This window comes from Salminus brasiliensis, chromosome 3 (genome assembly GCF_030463535.1).
Source record: "Salminus brasiliensis chromosome 3, fSalBra1.hap2, whole genome shotgun sequence".
In the NCBI taxonomy this organism is placed as follows: Eukaryota; Metazoa; Chordata; class Actinopteri; order Characiformes; family Bryconidae; genus Salminus; species Salminus brasiliensis.
Window position 1 is genome coordinate 34,894,484 of NC_132880.1, and position 25,381 is coordinate 34,919,864.

At 41.3% G+C, this 25,381-nt stretch overlaps 1 protein-coding gene across 3 annotated transcripts; it reads left to right on the forward strand.

Annotated features, from left to right (window-relative positions):
- On the forward strand, positions 1-25,343 carry zmym4.1 (zinc finger MYM-type containing 4, tandem duplicate 1). Of its 3 annotated transcripts, none has more exons than XM_072675957.1 (28): positions 1-183; positions 2,270-3,376; positions 3,653-3,754; positions 5,151-5,209; positions 5,332-5,499; positions 6,478-6,559; positions 8,811-9,045; positions 10,555-10,732; positions 10,890-11,102; positions 13,576-13,726; positions 13,984-14,099; positions 14,204-14,422; positions 15,313-15,463; positions 16,354-16,529; positions 17,116-17,329; positions 17,428-17,592; positions 17,702-17,736; positions 20,500-20,644; positions 20,747-20,859; positions 20,989-21,169; positions 21,728-21,985; positions 22,095-22,198; positions 22,371-22,518; positions 22,689-22,840; positions 23,785-23,899; positions 24,266-24,499; positions 24,725-24,866; positions 25,106-25,343. In XM_072675957.1, the coding sequence occupies exons 2-28, from the start codon at positions 2,281-2,283 to the stop codon at positions 25,317-25,319; spliced, it is 5,166 nt and encodes a 1,721-aa protein (XP_072532058.1). In that variant the 5' UTR covers positions 1-183; positions 2,270-2,280; the 3' UTR covers positions 25,320-25,343. The 3 variants fall into 3 exon arrangements, with proteins under 3 accessions (XP_072532058.1, XP_072532060.1, XP_072532059.1); XM_072675959.1 differs by having other exon boundaries at positions 5,154-5,209; XM_072675958.1 differs by lacking the exon at positions 1-183 and adding an exon at positions 2,122-2,179.
- Positions 25,344-25,381: the final 38 nt, after the last annotated feature.

Sequence of the window (25,381 nt, forward strand, 5' to 3'; positions counted from 1 at the left end):
GCTCTTCTCAACAGCGTGCGGAAGGGATTTAGCGGGACTGAGAGTTAGCTGCAGCCCAGCCAGACCTTACTTTTTCTATTTTCTTTTGCACTCCAGTAATCGATCATCTGCCGCAGCACCTGGGCCAGTGCATGGGCCGCGCTGTATGACCGGTTGCTCACGGCAGTGTCTGCGCGCCCCGAGGTCAGTATTATGGAGCTGGACTGTGTGGCCCGCGTGGTGTTAGAGCAGTGTGCAGACCAGCTAACAGCAGCCTTTAACTACATTTCCAACGGCAATGGCTGACATAACTCCAGCTGCTCACAGCTGCACAGAGAGGCTGTAAACAGTGTGGATTAGTTAGCTAGCTAACGTTATGTCCGGCTGTCCTGTAAGAATAGCTGCAATATCGCTAGCTTTGCAACTACAGCTGCTCTACCTGAGCGCGTTCACCTAACTGTGCCCAAGTAGCCGAAATAACGTAAACTACAGCCTCTCTGTAGAAATGCATCGTTTAAGGTATTCGCATTTCCAGTTCCACCTTAAATAGTAGGAGCCAGAATGTAAATGATCCACGTTTTTTAAGGTGGGACGGGAAATTGGAAGAATTGGCCAACTTCAGCTCCGCCCCAGCTGTTTTGCGTACTACGGCTCAGCTAACGTTAACGGTGGTTTCTCTGTGCAATAGCTCAGCTAGCACTGCCATTAACTCCAGAATAGACGAATAGACAGCTAGCTAATAAAAATGGCAATAACTTCTGCTGCCCTCCCAAAATGGCTCAGCTAGCTAGCACTCGCTGTTTACCCGCAGATCTCAGCTAGCCAACGTCAAATCTGGCCGCGTAGTACGATGGCTCAGCTAACTCCTAACTTGGCTGCTCCTCACTCGTGTTTGTGTAGTTTACAGTTGCAGCTCTGGGTTGTTGTGCTCCCTCCTCCAGCATGGAGCAGAGATCTGTGCCTAAGCTGCTGCTGCTGCTGCTGCTGCTGCAGCTCCGCGTTGCTCTGTATGTAAACACTGCTGCTGTCGCGCGTGCTGCGATTTTACGGCGCGTTATTACGCGAGCGCCTCAAAGCGTAGCTAATGTAAACAGACCTACACTGAATGTCCAGATGTAACGTGTGTGGACACGCCTTTCAATAAATGCATTCAGCTACTTTAAGTTGCACCCATTGCTGGCACAGATGTGCAAATGCATGCATGCATGCATGCATGCACGCGCGCGCGCGCACACACGCATCTTGTCTAGTCCCTGTAGAGAAGTGTTGCAATAGTTGCAATAATTTCTGCAGCAGATTAAAATCTGTTGGCACCGTGCCTAATGTCAGGTGTGGGCTAGAGGGGTATGAAGCCCCCAGCATTGAGCCGTGGAGCTGTGGAACTGTGTTCTCCGGAATGATGATGATGATGATGATGATGATGATGTGGTTGGTGTGGCGCACCATGTGGGAGACTGGGGTTTGATTCCCGAGGTGGGGATGCTGGGGGGCTTTATACCCCTCTATAGGTGGCTCTGCTGTACTACACCAATGAGGCCTTTGGCCACTACATTGGTCCACCTCTGTAATATGAGTAACCTTGTAAGTCGCTCTGGATAAGAGTGTCCGCTAAATGCCGTAAATGTAAATGTAAAATGTAAATGATGGTGGTGGTGCTCCACTCAGTACTTTTCAGTTGGTGATCATCCATCTCACTAATGCTCATGTCAATAAATGCAGTCAAATCCTCACAACAATCTCGTAGAAAGCCTTTCCTGAACAGTAGAGACAATTACTCAAAAGTACTACAAAAGCACGGTAAAACCTTTAGAAGCAACAATGAATGAGCAGGTGTCCCAATACTTTTGTCCATATAATGTATGTAGCCTGTGTTGTGCACAAAATGCATTTTAGCACAGATGCCCGTTGTGTTGCAGTCAGCTAATGTTTGAAGCATAGTTAGTACTGTTAAGTTAAGGGCTGTTTAAAGGGACAGGATAATGGAAAAACAATGTTCAGTAATTATGAATTATCATTTTTTTGTCAGTATTACTGTCTTTAAAGTGACCTGTATCAACTACAGTAGAACCATCTGGGTTGTTGGTTCTTTTCTCAGTTCCTTCCGCAACTGCCATGGGCTGCTCTTGCTGACCACCAAGGCCAGGCACGCTAGAAATCTTAACAAGCACAAGGCTTCAGTCCAGACTGTTATTATAAAGAGGTGCTATCCAAATCAGGCCTGTCTGAATAAGTTGGATGATAAAATGATTGATTGACAGTCCTGCATGATGTGGTATGTGTTGTCTTGCAGAGTTCTGAGAGATGTCAGGCTCCCCTCACTCTTCTGAAAAGGAAGGTACGCTGATGGAGAGCGTGTCACAGGTTGAAGAGGACCCAGCTGGCCGACACAGTGGTGAAGTTGTCCGCTCCACTGATGACGCATTACATGCACAAGACTCCCCTCTTCTGGGTACGCCAGAAGATCGTTCCACCTCCCAGTCTGCAGAAGAAGAATGCACTTCTCAAGAGAACCAGGTGGGTGGGACTCAAGAGATGGAGGATGGTGAAGCCAAGTCTACAGTACAAACAGTTCAGGAGGAAATGGGCCAACAAAACCCAGACAGCAAGCAAGAAGAGCACCAAAAGATGGAGTGTGATCAGGAGGAGGCAATAGAGGAAAACGGTAGAGTTGAAAGCATGGACAAGAAGAAAGATGAAATTAGCCAGGAAGAGGAGCAGTCCAAAAGTGAAGGCTTAGACGTCAGAAAAGAGGTGGACATGGAGTCTTGGGATGAGAAGAGTGGGCCTGTACAGGCAGAGAAGAAGCATGATCTTGGTGAAGAGGGGAAAAAGGAAGAGATAAGATCTCAAGAGCACAAGGCAGACAGAGATTTTGAAAGGGAGGATGCCGAGCATCGTCAGGAGAAGAAAGTGGATGAGGTGGAAACGAGTGATGATGTGGCGAAAGAGCAGAATCAACAAGAGGAGACGAGGCATGAAGACATCATCCAAGAAACGCACCAGCAAGAGACCGCAGGGCAGCATCAGGTGGAGAACGTTATAGGACACAGCGAAACCGAGGACAGTATGGATGAGAAGAGCTGCAAACGTGGTCAGGAAGAGGAGAAGGACAAGGACGAGGAAGAGGATCAAGGCCTAGATGTTACACGACAGACAGACAGGACGGAAAGTACTCTAACAGAAGCGCATGTCCAGGAACCTAAAGAGCTCCGAGATACAGACAATGAAACTAAAGAAATGAAAAGGTCGGAGAAGGATAAGGAGCCAAGTGCTGAAAAGGACGACATGGGGGAGAAAAACCAAGGTTGGACTATTATCAGGACAACTTTGGGGGACGACTCTGCTGACTCACCAATGGAAATCGATCACACAGTTTCAGATTCCTGTAATTCGATGGGTGGGTGTGAACTGATTTAGCTTTAGTTTAGCTTTGTGCAGTGGTCTTTGTATGTGTAGCCTTGTTCGTTGAAACTGTGTCCCTCCCTTATGCAGAGGATGCCAGTGTAGGAAGTGATCTGACCTTACAGTGCATGCTGAGCTGCTCATTTAACTTTATTTATTTACTAATTCATTCAGATAAACATTACGTTTACTACTATATCCTAATGTTCTCTTTCTGATCCAGTGACCTGAGATCAAGTGAATGTGTGTTTTTTATACTTTTTTACCAAAGGCAAAGCTGGAAGCTCTTCTGAGGAAATGGAGCCTGAATTAGAGCCTTCTGACAGTCAGGCCCCTTCTAAAGTCTCGCCTCAAGATCAGCTCACCACGTCAGGTGAGGACATACAGCAAACATCACAGTAACCTAGAGCTGAGAAAAAGACAATTTTGGAATTCAATTATTTGTGTGACTCAATTGACTAGGGTTAGTCATAGAATTGATTAATGTGGCCTTTTTGTGAACTGTAAAGATGTGTAGAGCTGTGAAGGGAGAAAATCTGTGTTTTTCATCCACCAGTAAAATACCCTGAAACAAAAATGTGAGGAATGACAAGTTTGTTAAAATGTTACTGTACTAAAAAAAACTATGGTAATGTTCTCTCTGACCTGCTTCTAATTTGAGCTACTTTACTCTAAGAGCCTGTTTACACCTGGCATTAATATACACTTTGTATCTAGATATTCTTTAACTGCATCCTTTTTACACTTGTCACTAAAACACATGTTAATACCAGCTGTAAACAGGCTCTAAAATGATCAGTAGCTAAAAAAATATATTGATGCAAACTAAATACATTGATAAACAGTGTAGCTCTTTAGTCTGCAGAGCTAACAGCATTAACTAGCATTAGTAGTTTACTATGGTGGGATTTAGAGATTTGTAGTACGGGTTATATTAAAGCTATGCGTCATCATAGAGAAGTTCAGTTGGTTACTGTGGTAACCATGGGCAAAGCTGCCACTTACTGACCATAGTGTCAGTTTTTCGTTATCCACACCAGAATGGTTTCTTTGTAAAGTTGCTGTGGAATCCATGTATTCAATATTATTTTAAAATAATTTTTATTATAATTGAAGTTGTTATTTGATGTATAAATTGTATGACATTGCACCTAAAAATGCCCATCAAGAAAGTTATTTTGCCTCAGAATTAAACATGCTGATTTTCCTTTTATTGGAAACTTTATGGGTGTCTGCTTTTATTTGCTGGTTTTTGTCATCACAACGACTTTCAGGAGCCACACATCATAGCATAGGTTTATTTTTTTGCAGTGTAATAACATTGTAATAATACAATTATTGACACATTAACACATTGTTCCATTGCATACATGCAAGTATTTGGCCTTTCTTTGACTACTTTTAACTCTCATCAGCAAGACCCATAATAGATTCAGAGTACGATTGAAGTCAGTGTCCCAGCAGCATGATTTTGAAGCTGTTATTTTAAGGTAAAAATGCTACATAATGTTGCTTTTAACTGTAAGTCACCCTGAATTAGAGTCCCTGTGAAATACTAGATATTTAAGACACATGCAAGGCAGATCTGAAGCAGTATTCACAGTCTTTTCCTGGACAAATAATTCTGAAGATTAAAAACAATGAATTAATTTACCAGAGTACCAGAGCCATTTAGCAAAGGTAACCATAAGAATTCTGGGTATGGATATGTGGCTGTGGAATGTCATACTTGTCTCTCACACCATTTCTTGACTTGTATTATTCTTCAGCAGAAAACCAGACCATCCAGGAACTGAAAGATGAGATGATGGAGGCATCTATACAGACAGTGAGCATCTTATCAGCATTTACATATTTAAAAAGAGTCAATCCAACAGGAAGATGTGTGTGTGTGTGTGTGTGTGCGTGTATAAACGGTGCATATTCAAGTCAACTCTTATTCCTTCCCAGCCTGTGCATTCTGCTCAGCCAGTGGTGGAAGCTGAGAGCATGGATTTTGACGATTCCGGTGTCCTTTCAGTGAAGGTTAAAGATGAGCCTATGGATGAGGAATATGAGAAAGCTCTTGCGCCCCATGATTCCACAGGAAAAGTCAAGGATGAACCAGATACAAGTGATGTGAGTTTTGCCCACGTTGTAACCTTTTTGTTTTGTGTGATAGAACCTTAGTCATATCAGAATATTATGACCACTCTGCCCATTTTATCAGATGTAATTACAGACAATAGTGCATTGTTTTCTCAGCATATTTTGTTAGCCTTCTTTTACCCTGTTTGTCAGTGATCAGGAACCCCCAGGACCACCACAGAGCAGGTATTACTTGAGCAGTGGGTCATTCTCAGTACTTCAGTGACACTGACATGGAAGTGGTGTGTTAGTGTGTGTTGCGCTAGTATGAGTCGTGTGGGCAGCATCCTGTGACCACTGATTAAGGACCAGAGGATGACCAACACAAACTGTGCAGCAACAGATGAGCATCTTTCTCTAACTGTACATCCACAAGGTGGACTAACTAGGCAGGAGTGTCTAATAGAGTGGACAGTGAGTCGACACAGTGTTTAAGCACTCCAGCAGCACTGCTGCGTACCAGCGCAACACACACTAAAACACCACCACCATGTCAGCGTCACTGCAGTACTGAGCATGACCCATCACCCATATAAGAGCTGCTCTGTGGTGATCCTGTTGAGTCCTATCCATTGAAGAACAAACTTAGAGTGGGTTAACAGAGTATGCAGAGAAGCAGATGGACTACAGCCTGTAATTATAGAACCACACAGTGTTCAGTGGAGCTGATAGAAAGGGCAGACGGGCAGTTTTTTTAGTAAAGGCAGTGGTTCTATATAGAACCATGACAGCTCGCAGACTCACAAGACAGATTTCTGTGCTTAAATGTTACAAGTCAAACCAAACCCTTTTTGTTTAGAGGGCTGTAAAAGTCATGAATTTGAAACTGGGTGCATTTTAGGCAACAGCTCTGCAGGGTTTAGTCCTCTTTGCCTCATTAAACCCACTTAATTCTTCAGTTTAAGCTGTATTGCATTGTTGTGGAAGCGTAAGCCTTTCTTTGTGATGTTTTTGGTGTTATAACTATAGGAGTGTGTCCAGAAACCAGAAGATGAGTTCAAGATCAGTGCAGTGTTCTCTGTTGGGAGAAACTCAACATCTGCATCATCAGGTATGTAAATGAGACTTGTTAGTTGCCAAATACTAGATATTGCACTTTGTATTAATGGGTATCTGTATCAAACTAATATCATCAGAAACTGCTGGATCAGGGCCCTAAGTGGTCCTGCAGACTAAGGCGCTGTCACTATGATCAGAGGATCGCAGGTTCGAATCCAGGTCATGCTGCTTGCCGAGTATGTGGTGCTTCCCTCCAAGCGTGTTGGTTGCCTGCTGATGTTGCATTGACTTGACTGCGCATGCATCGGAGGGGACGTGTGTTGCCCTCCCTAGTGTCCTTGTTGGGTAATTGGCGGTCTAAATTGGGAGAAAATGGGTGAAAAATCTGATAAAATAAAAAAGAAGAAGAAGAAGACACTGCTGGATCACATGGGGGAATGAATCTGACCCTGTCACGAATCTGGTGTGAAACATCACACACTTGCAATGTATGATGTGATGGGAGTGGAGTGATTCTTTTTTAAGGGGTAGTAGAATGTTTTGAGCAGTTTAAACATGATGGCCTACTTTTAGATGCTCGTGTTCAGTAAGTACTTGAACTAATGAATTCTTAACAAAGTATCAGTAACACATCAACAACATATCAGTGCAGTAGTAGAAGTAAGGGGGCCGGAATACACTGAGGTAAATATTTTGAAGATGATCTATTGAGGCATTATTAATGGTAAGTAAATTTATGTTGATATTGTTACAGCTGGCCCATAGAAGACCGCAAGATATAAAAGGGAAAACCACACATGGATGGATATATATCATTTGCATTATTGAGGGCTATAAAAGAGTTTTAAAAGACATATCTAGGGGGAATAAGGGCCATCGCCGCTGATCTGAGGTCATCTAAGGTCTTCGGGTTCGGCAATAGAAACCGTAGAGAAGAGAGAAAAAACAGCCTCTCCTAGAGATATTAAAATGAAGGTGGTCAGATGGTCAATATTTCAACGTTCCAAGCTATATCCGGGAAGCCAAGATCTACCAGCTCTCCTAGGAGGCTACCCTGGATCTGTGCAAGCACACCACTACTAGTCTCAAGTCTCTTATAAACCAGCAGGTTTACCCCAGGTGCATCCCCTAATCACTGCACCTCCCATCTGCTAGCCGCACCTATTCTACTAGCAGCCAGCAGAGGACACACACAGGGGCGTAGCAATATGTTACATCAGGTAGACTTTGCTTACTTCCAGTAAGCAAAACCTAACCCAGCCTTAGCCAGAACAGAGCATGGGCCTAATCCTAACCTTAACCTCAACCCAAAACCTAACCTTAAGCCTGGCCCTAATCCCAACCTTAACCTCAATCCAAAACCTAACCCTAACCATTATCCTGGTCCTAATCCTAACCTTAACCCTGGCCCTAATCCCAACCTTAACCTCAATCCAAAATCTAATTGTAACCCTGACATCCTGGTCCTAATCCTAACCTTAACCTCAACCCAAAACCTAATCCTTACCCTAACCCTAGTCCTAATCCTAACCTTATCCTCAATCCAAAACCTAACTTTAACCCTGGCTCTAATCTTAACCTTAATCTCAACCCAAAACCTAATTCTAACTCTAATCCTGGCCCTACTCCTAACTTCAACCCAAAACGTAATCCTTACCCTCATCCTGGTCCTAATCCTAACCTTAACCTCAAACCAATACCTAATCATAACTCTTATCCTGCTCCTCAACCTAACCTCAACCTGATACCTAATCCTAACCCTCCCCCTTGACCCTTAATCTCAGCCTAATCTATTTAACATCCAGTTCCAGGCTGGTGTCAGCAGCAGGTCTATAGCAGCTGGTTAAGGATGTTGAGCTGGTCTGTATTAGACCTGTTAGATGATCAGTGGTTTCTCAGGTGAACATCTACAGATCTGAACTCAGACTCTCGGCAGAAGTCACTCAAAGTCTTCAGTCAAAGTCTCTTAAGAATCGACTGAATGTTCAGATGTTGCCACATCACTGAGATGCTGTTGATCTGTTACTGAGAGTCTGGTGAGTGCTTATTTCATCTAAGAAAGATCACTCCAAATAAAGTGTCATCAAAGTAGCTCATTTTAAAGCCTTAGAGTAGTTCATGTTTTTTTTCTTTTGTGTATGGGCCAGATTTACTTTTACTAAGATTTAAATGCCGGTTTTGGAAAAGGAAAAAGTGATGTTGTCTCTCTACTAAACTGTTAAACTCAGAGTGTTTCACCTGGGTGGTCTTTTTCTTGAGACGGAAGGACATGTATTAGGTTTTCCATTGTCTCTGTTCTGCAGGGACCAGCACCACCTCAGCAAAGGCCTCAGCCAACTCCTCTGCTTCAGCCCTGACTCCTGCCAGCTCTCTGTGTGTGGTGTGTTCAGGCTGTAAGAAAGTGCTCCTTAAGGGTCAGACGGCGTTCCAGCGAAAGGGCTCTCCCCAGCTCTACTGCTCGCCACAGTGTCTCTGCAGCACAACAGCGGACCTGATGGCCAAGACTGCCCCTAAAAAAAACTGTCACTACTGCCTCAAGTAAGTCCTCTGAACTATTGATGTATTTCTTCCACTCTGCTTTGTGACCTCAAATCAAGATCAGGATGAATTAAACATTTTACCTTGATTACCGTAAATGAATCATTATTTTATGCATTGACAGACAGATGTAAGGATGTGTTTGTAGTACTGTGTGGGTTAATCTCCTCCTACTACTAGCAGGTTTACTTTAAATCAGATGGATACAAAAACAGCTCAGGGGTCCTTGGGAAGTGTGTGTGCTAGCCTACTGTTACTAGCAACACAGTGCTTAGCGCTGTCTTGTCTGTGATGCGTCCAAATTGCTCAGTACTACATTTCGTTGGGCACTTTTTGCATAAGGGTTTCATGCCTTGTAAGAAATGCTGGTCATAGCATCAATTGTAAAGTGTATACACTAATTAACAGAATAAATAAATAAATGACATGTGCAAGACTATGTTAATTAAATTCATTTTCGATTAATTGCCCAACCCCACGTCAGGCCTTTTTTGCTTGCGTTGATATGATTAATTTCTTTCTCAAATATTTAAGACTTAACTTGGATTTTAGTTTATAGAAGAATTTTTTTGTGGTTACAAGACAACCACATTCACCATTTGTGTTAGACACTGATGGAATTTGCCCTCTGCCTTTAACCCATCCGTGCAGTGAATAAACACACAGTGATTGTGGGCAGTTTGCCATGGATGGAGTTTCAGATGTGTTATCTAAGCTGCAGACTGTAACTTCATGGATTGATTTTCAAAGGTGTTTAATGAAAATATAGAAGATGGGGACTGTTAAACATTAGACCATATTTCAGATATACTGTATATCAAACAATCTTAAGACCATAACAAGCAAATCAAGCAAATAAATGATACAAAACACAAATATAACACACACAGTTATTTGCAGTGGAACTGTGTACATCAGACATGCTGTGAAATTTTACTGGCTTCAAACATTTTCTTGGTAGGGATGTCTCAGGCATATTTTAACAGACTGTGTATGAGCTATTTTGAGCCTCCACTACTGTCAGACTGCCACAGAAAACAAGTGTGTGCTCTCTCACCAGACCAAACACTGGGCACCAGTCAAACTTAGCAAAATCTTAATATGTGAATAAACCCAAGCTGGTTTACAGTTTACAGTGAGAAATATGACTCTGGGGTGAGCATATGCCAGAATAAACAAATAAAAACACACAAAAAACAACTAATTAATCCCAAAACAAAAGAAATAGAAAGAAACAAACATTGTTATCTCCCTGCTGAAAATCAGGAGGAAAAATGGTCATTAAAACGAGATGCCTAACAGGCCTAACAAGACCTACAACAAGAGTTAAAGTATAGATTGGGTTGTAGGGTTGTTGTTGACTAGTGTCTTTCCAGGTTGAGTCAAAGGGGAGGCATCCTAAACATCCCTCTCTGTGGAGTCTCACTTTCCTTCTTTATAGCTTTATAGAGTGTCTCTTTGTGGCCAGTAATCGATTTGAGAATTAAAGGAGAACCTTATCTCTTACAGAGACATTCCCAACCCAAAGGATGTCATCATTGCTCCGGTAGACTCAGCAGGGGCAGTGAAGGACTTCTGCAGTCAGAAGTGTCTCAGCACCTTCAACTTCAAGAGGGACAGTGCAAACTCTTCACTAACTGCCGACTCTAACAGCACAAAGTGCAGCATATGCCAAAAAGCATGCGCTGTAAGTACCTCCTAGATTTGAGTTCAGAAAAATGGCCTTCTTTTATTGTAGGTGTAGTGAAGATGCTCTAAGAAAAGGCATCAGAAATTGCTGTGTTTTTGTTGTAGGTCTCATCTGTGTTTTTTTTTTTTTTTCCCTCCTCCACCACCCCAACTAGACCCGTCATGAGGTTAATTTCTTGGGCAGCGTCCATAAACTGTGCAGTGACGCTTGCTTCAATCAATTCCGGTCCTCCAATAAGCTGACCATGAATTGCTGTGTCCACTGTGGAGGCTACTGTTACAGTGGAGATGGTCAGTGCCCCTCTGTGGTTATAGAGGGCACTGTTAAAAGATTTTGCAGCCAGAACTGCATCTCCACCTACAAAAAGGTAATGCTTAATTTGCCTTGTCTTTTCAGTACTATGGAGTCTGTGTTAAGCAGGAGTGTATAAACACGTTGGTGCTATAATGGTTATACATAGTGCTGTAACTACTAGGCTAATCTAATGAATAGACTTGAAATGTTGGAATTAGGGCTGACCCCAGCAACCATTTACAGGCTTTAGATGTTTGTGGATGTGTCTAAATGAGTGCCTGGATACTCATCCTCAGACATAATGATGTTGTAATCGAACATAATTGAAAGTATGTTAGTTACCGTAGTTCTAAATGTAACTGTTTGGCGGCAACACTGTATTAATAGTGTTTATTAGTGATGGTGCAAATGAACTGAAAGCAGCCATGGGCATATTAATTGTTTTTTGTCTGATGGTAAAGGGCCCTAGCATCCTGTTTGGAAATTCAGCCTCCCAGTACCTTTAAAACACTGCAGTCAAATCACTTTCTCTGTGTGTGTGCGCCCTGTCTTTACTGGTACACACTCTGAACTGATCACTGTTGCTGTTTGTCAGCTACTGATGTGTAGTAACTGTTTTGTAGAATGTTTTTGCTTTTCTGTAGCATGTGTGCATTAGCCTCCTCCTCTTGGTTCTGAATACGCTGTTCTGTGCTGGTCCAGAAGCAAAGAAAGGAGCGTGGTTCTCCCGCTGGTAGAACAGAGCATTTTTTAGACCTAACCAGGCATAGTGCAAGAGTAAAAGACGGGGTGGGAGAAGACCTCCCCAAATGGATTTAATGGAATAGAATATCTATGTTGTTGCACAGCTACAACCAAACTGTGCTTTTAATAGCGTGGACAAAAATACAGATAGACTAATATAAAAACAGACACTTTTACAGAAGATTTTAAGCACAGTTCAAGCACAAGAACCACAGATATTGCGGTAATTGTTCTTGTTCCACTGTAAAGCAGTTCCACACTGCCGACTCTAAGCAGTTTCGTTCCGTGCTATGGCTGAGAATCATGTCTGTTAATGGCGCGTAGGGGACACCAGAGGGCGATCTGCCTTAACAAAACTAAGCTGATTGCCGGATCAGGACATGCCTACTACTAACCACATAGCACAAAAGGTTATAAATAGAGCTTTTTTATTTGTTTGTTTGTTTGTTTTACACAAGTTACCACAACTCCAGAATTACTAAATGATTAAATACACCTTTAGTATTGTTACATCCCTAGTGTTCAACAGTGCGTGTACCCCAAAGTTTACTAAACTTAAAATTCAGTTTGTGTTGTTTCTTGGTGAAACAACCAAGCTTGGTGTGTCAAGTAATAAATACTTAGTTACCTTTCTTAAGTAGAATTTTTACTTCTACTCCTTACATTTTCACACAATTATCTTCTACTCCTTACATTTTAAAAATAAGTCCCATGTTTACATTCCAATAAAGGTTATTGATAACATACCTCTGAAATTTGACTTTTTGCACCATTACAGTTAGGATTGCTTTTAGAAAATCGTTTTTTCGATTCAGATCGATCTTCATTTGAACGAATTTGAATGGATTAAAATTAGCATACTTGCTGTGCAAATGTGGAATTAACCAACTTGTTGCACATTTGATGTTTCACCCACACACTCCGTTTAGCCTCATAGGCAGCTCTCAAAAGTCCACCTGTTGTGCATTGGCTTGACAGAGTGAGGTGCATTGCATAATTTTTTTTATCATAGCACTACAGCAAGCCACAAACTCATATAAACCCTGTATGTTTATATTATAATTCAATCTTTTTAATAATGGTAGGTTGAGTGTTCCTTGTACATTTACAACATTAGTTCTCTGACAAATCTCTTCATATTTAAACAAAAGATATTTTAATTGAAATATCCCTAAATGAATCGATATTGAATTGAATCGAATCAGAAATTGAATTGAATTGAGACCTTGTGAATCGGAATCGAATAAATCCGGGAAATCAGTGATGATACCCAGCCCTAATTACAATACTTATAGGCACCTATTCATCATATTTTCTGCTCCATGAAACGCATGTTAATGCTCAGTAGTTCACATAGATGCTCCTTTAATATATTTGATATTACTAAAATGAATTCATTTTCAGTGGGCAGATCTGCAGCTGAAACAGGCAGCCTAGTGGATGCCAACATTTTTCAACGTTAACATTTTCATGTAAAGTCATTATGACTTTTAGAAAAATGTTTTTTAAAGTAGTGGGGTACTGCACTATAGACCCCTGTGGCACGGCCTGAGCTTTCTGCATTTGTTTTCCCTCATTACTTTTACTTTTCTACTTTAAGTAGTTTTTAAACCAGTACTTTTACACTTGATTAAAAAGCTTAAGTTGATACTTCAACTTTTATAGGTCTTTTTAAACCCTAGTATCTCCACTTCTACCTGAGTAATGAATGTGAATACTTTTGACACCTTCTGATGTTTTTAGTGTGGTTGAATTATTTTATTAAAGAATTATAATCAAATATTGCTTTATTTCTTTTGCAGACATATGGAAAGCCTGTCGCATGCACAATGTGTCGAGGTTATCACTCTATGCAAGAGATGGTGGAGAACACAAACACAGAGAGCAACAGAGAGCTGTTCTGCTCCTCTGCATGTGTGACTGCATACAAAGTACAGTCAGTTAGCTCATCAGGTATTGGGGCCGTGTGCATTCTCCACTTGTGCCATTGCAAATTTGTTTATTGTATTGAACTGTGCTCCTTTTAGGGTTTGGCACATTTACAAAGAAATTTAACTGCGTGAACTTATTGTCATGCATGTTGGGTTTTTTGGTTTGCTTTTGCACTGCCTTTTGCTCTGTAAAACAGGACTGCACATTGGCGTCAGCCCTTTTAGTCTTCATCGTTCTATTCCTACCATCTTTGACTTTTCTTTCTGCTGTATGTTAAGGGGTTGCGGTGGAATGCAACAACTGTAAGCTGAATCAAGTGCCTCAGTACCACCTTGCCATGTCGGATAGTACGATCCGCAACTTCTGTTCCTTCACTTGTGTGGTATCCTTTCAGGTACTCTTTAGACTGAATTTGTGACTTGGGGGCGGGGCAGTTTAATGCTTTATTTATTTTTTTATGCTTTATTTTTATTTTATTTATTTATTTATTTTTTTTAGGATTCCTTTAATAAGACAAACTCTCAAAACCAGCTGAATATCGCACCACCGTCTCTGAGCACCACTTTGCCTCAGCCCACTCCAAAGCTTGCCTCCACCAAACCAGTTTCTGTGGAGCCCAGCTTCTCTGGAGCACTTCAAATCCCAGCAGTGACCAAAATTCCATGTGCACAATGTCAGCGCTCCTTCTTCCGCAAGCCTGAGTTTCTGGACTTTAAGGTACTATCTGTTGTGACTGCGGATGTAGGCTACTGTGCCAGATAAGCTATATATTACTACCTTGACATCATAGCTAAAAAAAAAATGGTTTTGATGGGTTTGTTGAAAGGGTGGGCAAGAAATCTAATACTTGAAAAGCTTTGATCAGTTATAACAGGCAAAACAAGCTACAGTTGAAACCGGAAGTTTACATACACTATATAAAAAGACACATATGCATTTTTTTTCTCATTGACATTAATTTAGAATACATTTTTCTTGGTTTAGGTCAATTAAGATTACCAAAATTATTATATATTATTATTTGCTAAATGCAAGAATAATGAGAAGGGAATTTATATTACTTTCTTCAAAGTCAAAAGTTTAAAAGTTTAAAGATTACTATGCGTTTAAACCATTTGGGACAGCCCATTTGGGACAGCCCATTTGGGACAGCCCATTTGGGACGACAAAACTACTGTTACCTTAGTGATGCTCATAAATCCATTACAATTCTCATGTTACCATGCAAATCCAAACGTTACATGCTCATGGCTCATAGCTTAAGGATTCTGGGTGGAACTTGCGTTTTTGAAATGTGGTTTCGCATTCTTTAATTATTGCTTGGAGCCTTTGTCTATAGCATACAGTGTACTGCAGTGTATGCTCTGCACAGCTGCACCAAACCATGATGTACCGAACTGTGGCTTTTCAGTACGAGCACATGTACCGTTACACCGCTATTCAGAAGACCTCTTGAGATATTATCATTCTGCCCACTCTTATGTGTACATGATTGTTTTATTCACATACTCGAACATTCTTGGTGTTTGTGGATGTGTGAATTGTAGTTCGATCATTGCATCCCTGGTTCTAGCTCAAGTGGCTTCGAATTCTGTGTAATTCTGCAGGGAAAGATGTACGCATTCTGCGATAAGGGCTGTATTGACGAGTTCCGAAGGACCAACTATATTATGGCGCAGTGTGTGTACTGCAAAATCGACAAGGTGGTGAAGGAGATAAAGAGGATTAACCACGTTGACTGCTCTTTCTGTAGTGAGGGTAAGGCCTTGCATTCTGCTTTCAGTGTTAGAACATACTCCATCGTTCAAACATTTGGATGTGAACATGTGTTTTCAATAAAAACAAATCCCATTTAGTTGCAAATAAATGTCCTGTAAGAAAACTGGCCTGTAAAAGTAGTAAATCTCCTTAGCATCAAGCAAGTTACTGTGAGAATTAGCAGTAAAAACACTTGCACATGAGAAAATAGCTATGTTTTATATCAAAATGTTCAGAGCAATCCCAGCTCTCACTGTAATAAGCCCCAGAGCATGTTTAAAGGGATGCTCTGACCCTAACCTGAAAGTCAGATTTGAGAAATTCTTCATATTTCTTGTAAAAACAAACAATACTTATGTGTATTGTGTTATTGTTTTGGTGCTTGAAATGGGTTCTCCAGAGTCTTAGCTTTACAAAAGTAGTGGAATGTATGAATAAAGTGAGTTTTTGAGTGGTCAGTTCACTCAAAAACATAGATGGACGCACAAATCCACCAATTACAGATGAGAGGGAGATGATGGACAAATGAATCCAGCAGGCAGCGACAAGTATCTCAACCCATCTTCATAGCCTTGTATCACATACGATCTGCCAGTAAGATGCAATCAGAAAATGGTGGGCTCTGCAGATTTACCCATATCTCTATGCCGCATTATCACAAAGATAGAAAAGTGGTGGTTAAATGGAAGGCAAAGAACTTGATGAAATAATTCTAAAAGGATCTAAATAGATAATTACTTTAAATGATCATTTCGTAGTTTCTTGAAATAATGAAATAATGTTTACAATGTTTACAATCTCACATTATTTAGGTTATTATTTAGAAAATGATTTGACTGCTGATTCCTAAGTTGTCATATGACAGGAAATAAGTTTATGTGTATCTACAGGCTGCAAGCTACTCTACAAGCATGACCTTGCCAAACGCTGGGGGAAAAAGCACTGTCGCAACTGCCTCTACTGCAACAGCACCTCTCAGACCTTGGTGACCAGCATATTTTCTGGCAAACAGGAGGAGTTCTGTGGAAATGAGTGCCTGTCCCAGTACACTCTATTGTTCTGCCAGGTAATGTCTGAAAAGTAGGACCAGTGGCCTTATTTTCAGAGCTTCAGCATTTTATTAAGGTCAGATTTTGCGCAATAATGTACATCACATCACAGCTGAGAACTTGCATCATGAGGGGTGAGGTTCACCATGTATGCAGTAGTGTTTAGATTATAGATGGTACAGAATAATGTTGGCAGTTTTTCCCGTGGTGCCCGGGGGGCAAAGACGGTTGCTCAGGGTGCAACGGATAACACCACTACCTGCCACCTAGCTGCCACACCATGTGGGAGACTGGGGTTCGATTCCCAGTCTGGGTGACTGTGCTGCGCTACACCAGTAAGAGTCCTTGGGCAAGGCTCCTAACACTATATTGGCTCACCTCTGTAATACGAGTAACCTTGTAAGATGCTCTGGATAAGAGCGTCAGCTAAATGCCAATAATGTAAATGTAAATGTAAACAGTGACAGCTTTGCAAACCTGGGTATCGAACCCACAATCTTGTCACTAACAACTCAGTGTTCTTACCACTGAGCCACCACTACCCCGGAATAATAAAAATAGGCTTTTATGATTGTATTTTACGAGTTTTTATTCACTATACAGGTGGCAAAATGCAGCACATGCAAACGTGCCAAGAAGATGGTGGAGTCTGTGAAGTGGCTGGGAGAGAAGAAGCACTTCTGTAGTCTGCAGTGTCTGATGTACTTCTGTAGTCTGCAGGGTAACCCTACAGCCGCCGTCAGAGCCACCATCAAACCTGCAGTCTCGCAGCCTGTAGTCACACAGCCTGCAGTTGCACAGCCTGCAGTCACACAAGGTAAAGCTGAGGAGAATGTTAATGACAGCTGTTGCTTCTTCAAGCGGTTACTCTGTCTTTTCTTTATTCCTCACTCTTCATCGTCTTTATCTCTGCAGTGCCAATCTCCATAGCACCTGTGCTCCAACCTGCTGTGTCCAGCACTTTGACAACCCAGACATCACTGGCTAAAAAAGAGGCCACACCTGTTATTGCCAATGTTATATCGTTATCTAACGCCACTAATGGGCAGCCTAACGTCCTCGGAAGTGCTGCCTTGCAAGGTGATTTGCCTTCCTCTGTCTCTGGCTATTTCCACTTAAGACTGGATCAGTTGACACTGGCAAGCCTTTTCATTAATGTGTCTGCTCAGGGTTGATTCTTGTGTTTCAGGGGCGGTGCCAGCTTGTGTGAAGCTGATAGGACATGTAAGTATGCTTCTAGACAGTCTGAAAATACTATTACACTTATATGTATATATGTATACACTGACCAGTCACTTCATTAAACCACCAACCTCCTTGTTTCTACACTCATTGTCCATTCTGTCAGCTCCACTTCCCATATAGAAACACGGTGTAGTTCTATAATTACAGACTGAAGTCCATCTGTTTCTCCACATACTTTGTTAGCCTCCTTTCACCCTGTTCTTCAATGGTCAGGACCCCACAGGACTGACCACCACAGAGCAGCTTTTGTTTGGGTGTCGGATCTTTCTCAGCACTGCAGTGACACGGACATGGTGGTGGTGTGTTAGTGTGAGTTGCGCTGGTACGAGTGGATCACAGACACAGCAGTGCTGCTGGAGTTTTAAACACCTTAGCGTCACTGCTGGACTGAGAATAGTCCACCAACCAGAAATATCCAGCCATGCAATCAAAATAGTGGCCTCTACAGATTTACCCTTATCTCTGTGCCGCATTGTGGCAAAGATATTAATAGAAACATCGAATTTGATATTGAAATATCCAGAATGCCTGGTGTTTTGAAAGTGGTGGTTAAATGGAATGCAAAGAACTTGATTGAGAAATGATTCTAAAATGTAGTAGCTTCCAAAATTCTTGAAATGTTGTTTACAATGTCTACAAGCACCTTTTTATTATAGGGTTATAGTATATAATATAAACTCTACATTATTGAATTTATTATTAACAAAATGATTTGACTGCTGATTCCTAAGTTGAACAGATGGTTGTCATGGTAGGAAATAAGTATATGTGTATCCACTGATCCACTGCAGTGCTGAGAATGATCACCCAAATTTTACCTGTTCTGGGGTGGTCCTGTGGGGTCCTGACCATCGAAGGACAAGGTGAAACAAAAGATGCAGAAAAACAGATGGACTACAGTCTGTATTTAGGGAGCTACAGAGTGCTCCTACCTATATGTTAAGGGAAGTTGATTAAAATGGACAGTGAGTGTATATATATATATATATATATATATATATATATATATATATATATATATTCTTGCATGCAAAAAATCTCCAAAAGTCTTCAGGAATATTTTATCTCCGGAGTTTAGTCTTAGAAGTTTAGGTCTTAGGAGCGTTTTCCATCCTAAACATTTAATGATGCCTATGTCTGGACTCTGGAGTGATCATCCTATTAATCTCAGTCCAGCAGCTTCTTAATTTCATTTATAAATGTTCCTTCTTTTATCCATTGCCTTTTGTCAGTAAGAACTTCTTGATCAGCTCCACATCCATTTGGACCCATAGCTTTGAGTTGTCTTCTCACATTGTAAGGTTGAAATGAAACTCCTGAGACAAGAGTGGAGAATGTTTTAATCAGTTACCTTTTCAGCTCAATTATTATCTCATCTCCCCAGAAGTCTAATGCATTCAGAAAGACTTCAGACCCTTTCACTTTTCTCAAATTTTATGTTGCTGAAAAAAAAAAAAAAAAAAAAAAAAAAAATATATATATATATATATATATATATATATAAATAAATAATAATCATCATAAGGTTTTCCCCTTATTAATCTGCACTCAAAACCTCATAATGAGAAAGTGAAAACAAAATGGTGGAAATCATCTTTTAAACGTTTCTACACCTTTACCACCTGTGGGAAATGATTGGACATGACCTGGAAAGACACCTGTCTGCACAAGTTCTCCCTAGAGCACAGTGGCCTCAGTAATTTTTTAAAAGGAAGAAGTTTGGAACAATCAGGACTCTTCCTAGATCTGGCCACCCCACCAAACTAGTAATTGGGGGAGAAGGGCCTTGGTAAGAGAGGTGGCCAAAGACCCAATAGTCACTCTGCCTGAGCTCCAAATATCCTGTATGCAGAGGGGAGACACCTACAGAAGGTCAACCATCGCTTCAGAACTCCACCAATCTGGGCTTAATGGCAGAATGGCCAGACAGAAGCCTCTCCTTGACAAAAGACACATGAAAGCCCCTACAGGTCTCTCAGACTGTGGGAAACGAGATTTTAGTCTGATGAAACCAAGATTTGGCCTCAGTTCTAAGCGTCATGTCTTGAGGAAACCGGGCACAGTTCATCACCTGCCCAATACCATCCCCATAGTAAAGAAGGTGGGGGTGTTTTTAGCAGCTGGGACAGGGAGACTGGATCAGGGTTGAGGGAAAGCTGAATGGAGCAAAGTACAGAAAAATTCTTAATGAAACTTGCTCCTGGGACATCAGACTAAGTTGCAGGTTCACCTTCCAACAAGACTGTGACCCTAAGCACACAGCCAAGACAACACAGGTGGGGCTTAGGGACAACTCTTGATTCCAATCGAACATCTCTGGAGAGAGCTGATGATGTCTGTCCATCAACGGTCCCCATACACCCTGACAGAGCTTGAGAGGATCTGCAGAGAAGAATAGCAGGTGTGGCATCATACCCAAGAAAGCTGGAGGATGTAATCACTGCCAACAGTGCTTTGCCTAAGTAATGAGTAAAGGGTCTGAATACTTATGTCATTGCAATATTTTTTTTTCCTTTTCAATAAAATCCAAAATTCAGTTTTCACTTTCTGATTATGGGGTATTGAGCGCAGAATAATGGCTTTTTTTTGTCCTTTTTTGTCTCTTGAACAGTGCTGTATATGCACTTGTGATGTGGTGTTCCGACAATGAAAGAATCAGCTAAAAAAAAGGAAGAGAAATACCAACAATGCATTTTTAGTTTTAATCAGTTGATAAGCTTACCAGTAATATGTGTGTTCTAGGCCAGCACACAGACAGACACTCTGAAACAACCTAATGCCCCACCACCTAGAATCCTGAAGAACAAAGCTTTGCTGTGTAAACCCATGAGCCAAAACAAAGGAACATCTTGCAAACCCAATACATGTGATGTGAACATACAGACAGGTACTGAATATAATCATATCCCGCAATAAAAATCACTCGTATGGATTTTCTAGTACTTACACACTGTACCATCTTTCTTTTCTTCCCACCCCACACACACAGAGAAAGCCTCACCTGATGTCTTAGTGTTACCCATTCCAGTGCCAGTGTTTGTGCCTGTTCCTATGCATCTCTACACACAATTAACGCCACATGCTGTGGGACTTCCTCTGCCGGTGAGCTGCTTATACTGTCCTGGATGTTACACTCCCCGTGCTCCAACCCAACTTCATCCACAGTGTTAATGTCAGTGTTTCTTCTTCAGAACTACCAGTAGAACACTGCTGATCAGATTCTCTCTGTAGGTGCCCGTGCCCATGTTTCTGCCTACTACTTTGGACAGTGCTGAGAGAATAGTGGAAACCATTCAGAAGATCAAAGAAAAGATCCCAGATAACCCCCTAGAGGCAGACCTGATCATGATGGCAGAGATGGTGGCAGAGGACAACGAAAAGGAAAAGACTGTCTCCCATGGAGGCGATCAAAGTGGGGAGCTTTACAGTGTATTAATGAAATCTACATGATATATCAGTTATGAAGGGGGTGGTGGAAAGGGTCTTCAGTGGAGCTGTCAGTCATATTGACTTTGATAAACCTCTAGTCTTAGTAGAGTAGTATGTCGATACAATAGGTCTATTAGCAGATTAAACTACTGGTCTAATAACTATGCCTAAAGCAAAGCATGGGATAGAAGGGTATGAAGCCCGCATCATTGAGCTGTGGAACAGTGGAACTGTGATCTCTGGAATGATGGAGCTCCATCCAATACTTTTGGGATGAGGTGGGGGTGGTGATTATCCAACATCCTGTCCTCACTAACGCTCTTGTTGCTAAATTCAATCAAATCCTTGCAGCAATGCTCAAATATAATACCACTGATTTGGGAATAAACAACGAATGAGCAGGTGTAATTGTGCACAAAAAAGGGTGAAAACGCTCAAAAAGCATAAAATATGCCCCAGATGCATCAAACTGCATCACAAGCAAGGTGTAATTTCCTGTTTGTTCACTTTGGTTTATTCATGGCTCATGTCTGTTGCTCAGACCAGGATGACAACTTCATTGAAGATTTCGATTTGGAAGCCCTGTCCGGTCAAATAAGCTGGGAAGAAGACAGTGTCTCCAGCGCCCCTCGTTGTTGTCAAACCTCAGAGTCTGAGAAAGCACCTCCACCTCCACCGCCACCCAAAACAGCTCACCGGTCACGCAGCCCAAGCCCCAGCCCAAGCTCCACCTCCACCCCTACCTCCACCCCCACTCCACAAGAGCCACAGATGGACCTGGAGGCAGACTTCCCTGCTGGTGAGAATTGATATGAATATTAAGTGTCATGAACAATATACGCCCTTTGAGGTTGAGTGTATCCTATGTAACTGGTAATACTGTGCTTACAGTTGATCTTGTTTTTTAGAGAGTTTTGAGCTTTTGGAACAGCAGACAGTAAAGGAGAAGACTCCAAGTACCAGGCAGAGACCTCGCAGAAGAGGCCGAGATGGATTTCCACAGAAAAAACGAGTAGGATCATCACACATGCCTATCATGTCCAAAATATTTACCTGAAACTAACCAATATACTGTTGTACCTCTTATGCATGACTTCAGACTGCATCTGAGATCATCCACAGCATCAGACCAAACAATTCAATCTCTTAATTTAATCAAGCAAATGTGGTATCTGTAACTGTAGGCCCGGAAGCGTACTGGAGGTAGTCCTCGATCACCACCTAGCTTTCTAAACATCTCTAAACTGCACCATGAGTACGGCGTCCAAGCATGGAAGAGTTGGATACGCTGGAGGAACACACAACCCAATGTGGAGGTGCCCAAGATTGGCTGTAAGTCTGATGTGATGAAGCTTGATAAAGCAGGCTTTCACAACACAAGCTCATATCTCTTGTTCTTTAACAATCAGATGGACATTTTAGACAGAGCTAGAGTTGGTTTTAGGTTTGTAATATATATTACACTGTGTAAAGCCTCTCTTTCCTCTTCTTCAATGAACCAGCTCGTAACATGATGTTGAAAGAGGACATGTTGCAGTGTAGCACGGCCGAGCTGAGCTACGGTCTCTGTAAGTTCATCACTGAAGTGCGTCGGCCTAACGGAGAAATGTACAGCCCAGACAGCATCCATTACCTCTGCTTGGGAATCCAGCAGGTAGGAACTGAACACTTGGCGCTTTCTAACCATGATCTGTGTGTGATGGCATGGCTCCTGCTCCATTTTTACAGCAATATCATATCTATTTTAAAATCAGTATTGGGGCTGCACTGATTGTGGGTTTTTAGACACACTAACACAATTCCTGCACTGTTTTGTTGCCAAAGTTGCAAAATAGATATCATTGACTTGATCTTTATTTGGCTACACTGGGGTTTTGAATTAATGGCTGTTTAAATGAACAAGTGCTACATCTAAAATAATAGGCCCCTATTTAGACCTGTAACTGGCTTCTGTTACTGACAATATATATATATATATATATATATATATATATATATATATATATATATATATATATATATATGTATATATATATATATATATATATATATATATATATATATATATACTGTGCCTGTAACTCCATGGATGTTTTCCACTTTTATTGCTTTTAGAAATGGAATCATGGTTTATTTTTGACAAGAATTTACAAAAAGAAAACTCTCTAATGTCATATGAAAACACATTTCTACAAAGTAATTTCAATGAAATAATAATATAAAATGTGAAAATGCATTAATTAAACCCCCCCTTTAAAGTGACTGACCTTTCAACAGAGGTCCAGGCACTTGTTGCTAGTAGTCTCACAATTGGTGAACCAATGTGAATTGGTAAATGTGTCTCGAGTGATTGACACCTGGAAGGTTCAGTCACAGGTTAATCAGTATTACTGGCTTTAAGCTTTATTGGTACTACACAGTATACAACACTGTAGTATAAGTGTAGCAATAGAATTGTAATACATTGCTCATTCACTTATCTGGCTTATATTTTATTTATTCATATTGTATGCCCATCAAACGTTAAGAGCTAAAATCTGTTTCAACTTTTAGAATCTGGTCATGTGTTCTTAATCAGTACATCATTTTCTTTCACAGCACCTCTTTGAAAATGGACGGATGGAGAACATCTTTGCTGACTTGTTCTACAATAAATTCAGTCAGAGTATAACCAACATTCTCAAAGACTGGAGACCAACTATAATGCCTAGTGGTGAGAAATTGTGTCAATAATAATAATAATAATAATAATAATAATAAAATATTTATGTATATATAATAATGCTGAGTTATTGAGCACCTAATACAAGACGCTGCTCAAATTTATTTACAAATGGTTGAAATGAGTAATAAAAGAGTAATAAAAACCTCTTTCCTATCAGAATATCTCCTCTCGTCAAAAACTCTTAACTGTAGAGTATGTAGACCTTTACAAAATATGACTATTAAAACAGATTTTTACAGAGTATGAATGATTTGTTAAAATTAACCACAGTTTACAGAATACAGAAGAGTTTAGAGCCTAATAAGACTTCCCTTGTTGTATTGTGTCTGTCTGTCTGTCTGTATGTGCATGCAGGCTATGTGCACTCTCGAGTGGAGGAGGAGTACCTGTGGCAGTGTAAGCAGCTGGGTGCGTTTTCTCCCAGCGTGCTCCTCAACACCCTGCTCTATTTCTGTACCAAGTTCTTTAACTTTAAGACAGTGGCTCAGCACCGCCGCCTGTCCTTTGCACACGTCATGCGCTGCACACGCTCACACAGCAGTGGCAAGGTGGCCTGCCTCCGCTTCTACCCCCCAGTGCCCAAAGAAAGTAAGAGTACATGCAATTGTCATGTGTGCTGTTTGTGTGCAGGTTTTAGTAAAACGAATAAAATAAAACTAATAAGAAACATTGTTTATTGTTTATATGAAAAGTTTACATGTAAAAAAGATTGCAAAGCAAAACAAAGAAAAAACACAGAATATAGAAGGCTTCAATAAAAGGAGAAATACAGTGAAGGAAGGCATGTTTAAGGAAAGTGCTTTATGTTTTCAGGCACTTCAAATGCTGATGGAGTACCTGCCAAGAGGAAGAGAGAGGAGGATGAGGATGAAGGTGCTGTGATGGAAATGCAGGAGAACGCCGATAACCCACTCCGCTGTCCTGTCAGGCTCTACGAGTTCTACCTTTCCAAGTGGTAGGGTTATGAATCCATCTACTCTGTCATATTGGTCATCTGTAACGACTGCTGTCCTAACTGTATTTCTAATTGAAGGCTTAACTGACTGGTTAATTGATTGATTACTGTGGTATGGAGCTCAGTTTAGGCTCAGTGTAGGCTCAGTGTAGGCTCTAAACCCCAATTTATTAGCATGTGTGCATGCTCTTTATTAGCATGTTTGCTTAATATTCCGACTTGTTTGATAACCCTTCCAGCTCATCCTCAGTCAAACAGCGGACAAACATCTTCTACCTGCGTCCTGAGCGCTCCTGTGTCCCCAACAGCCCTCTGTGGTTCTCCTCCTCGCCACTAGACGACGAGGAGCTGGAGACCATGCTCATGCGTATCCTCACCGTCCGAGAGCTATACCTGGAGAGGGAGATGCCCGCAAGTGTGTCCGACTCGGACAACGTGACGGATTCGGACTGAAACGCTCATGTACGCACACGCACGCGGACTATTATGGACTGAACGTTGAACTATACATTAGT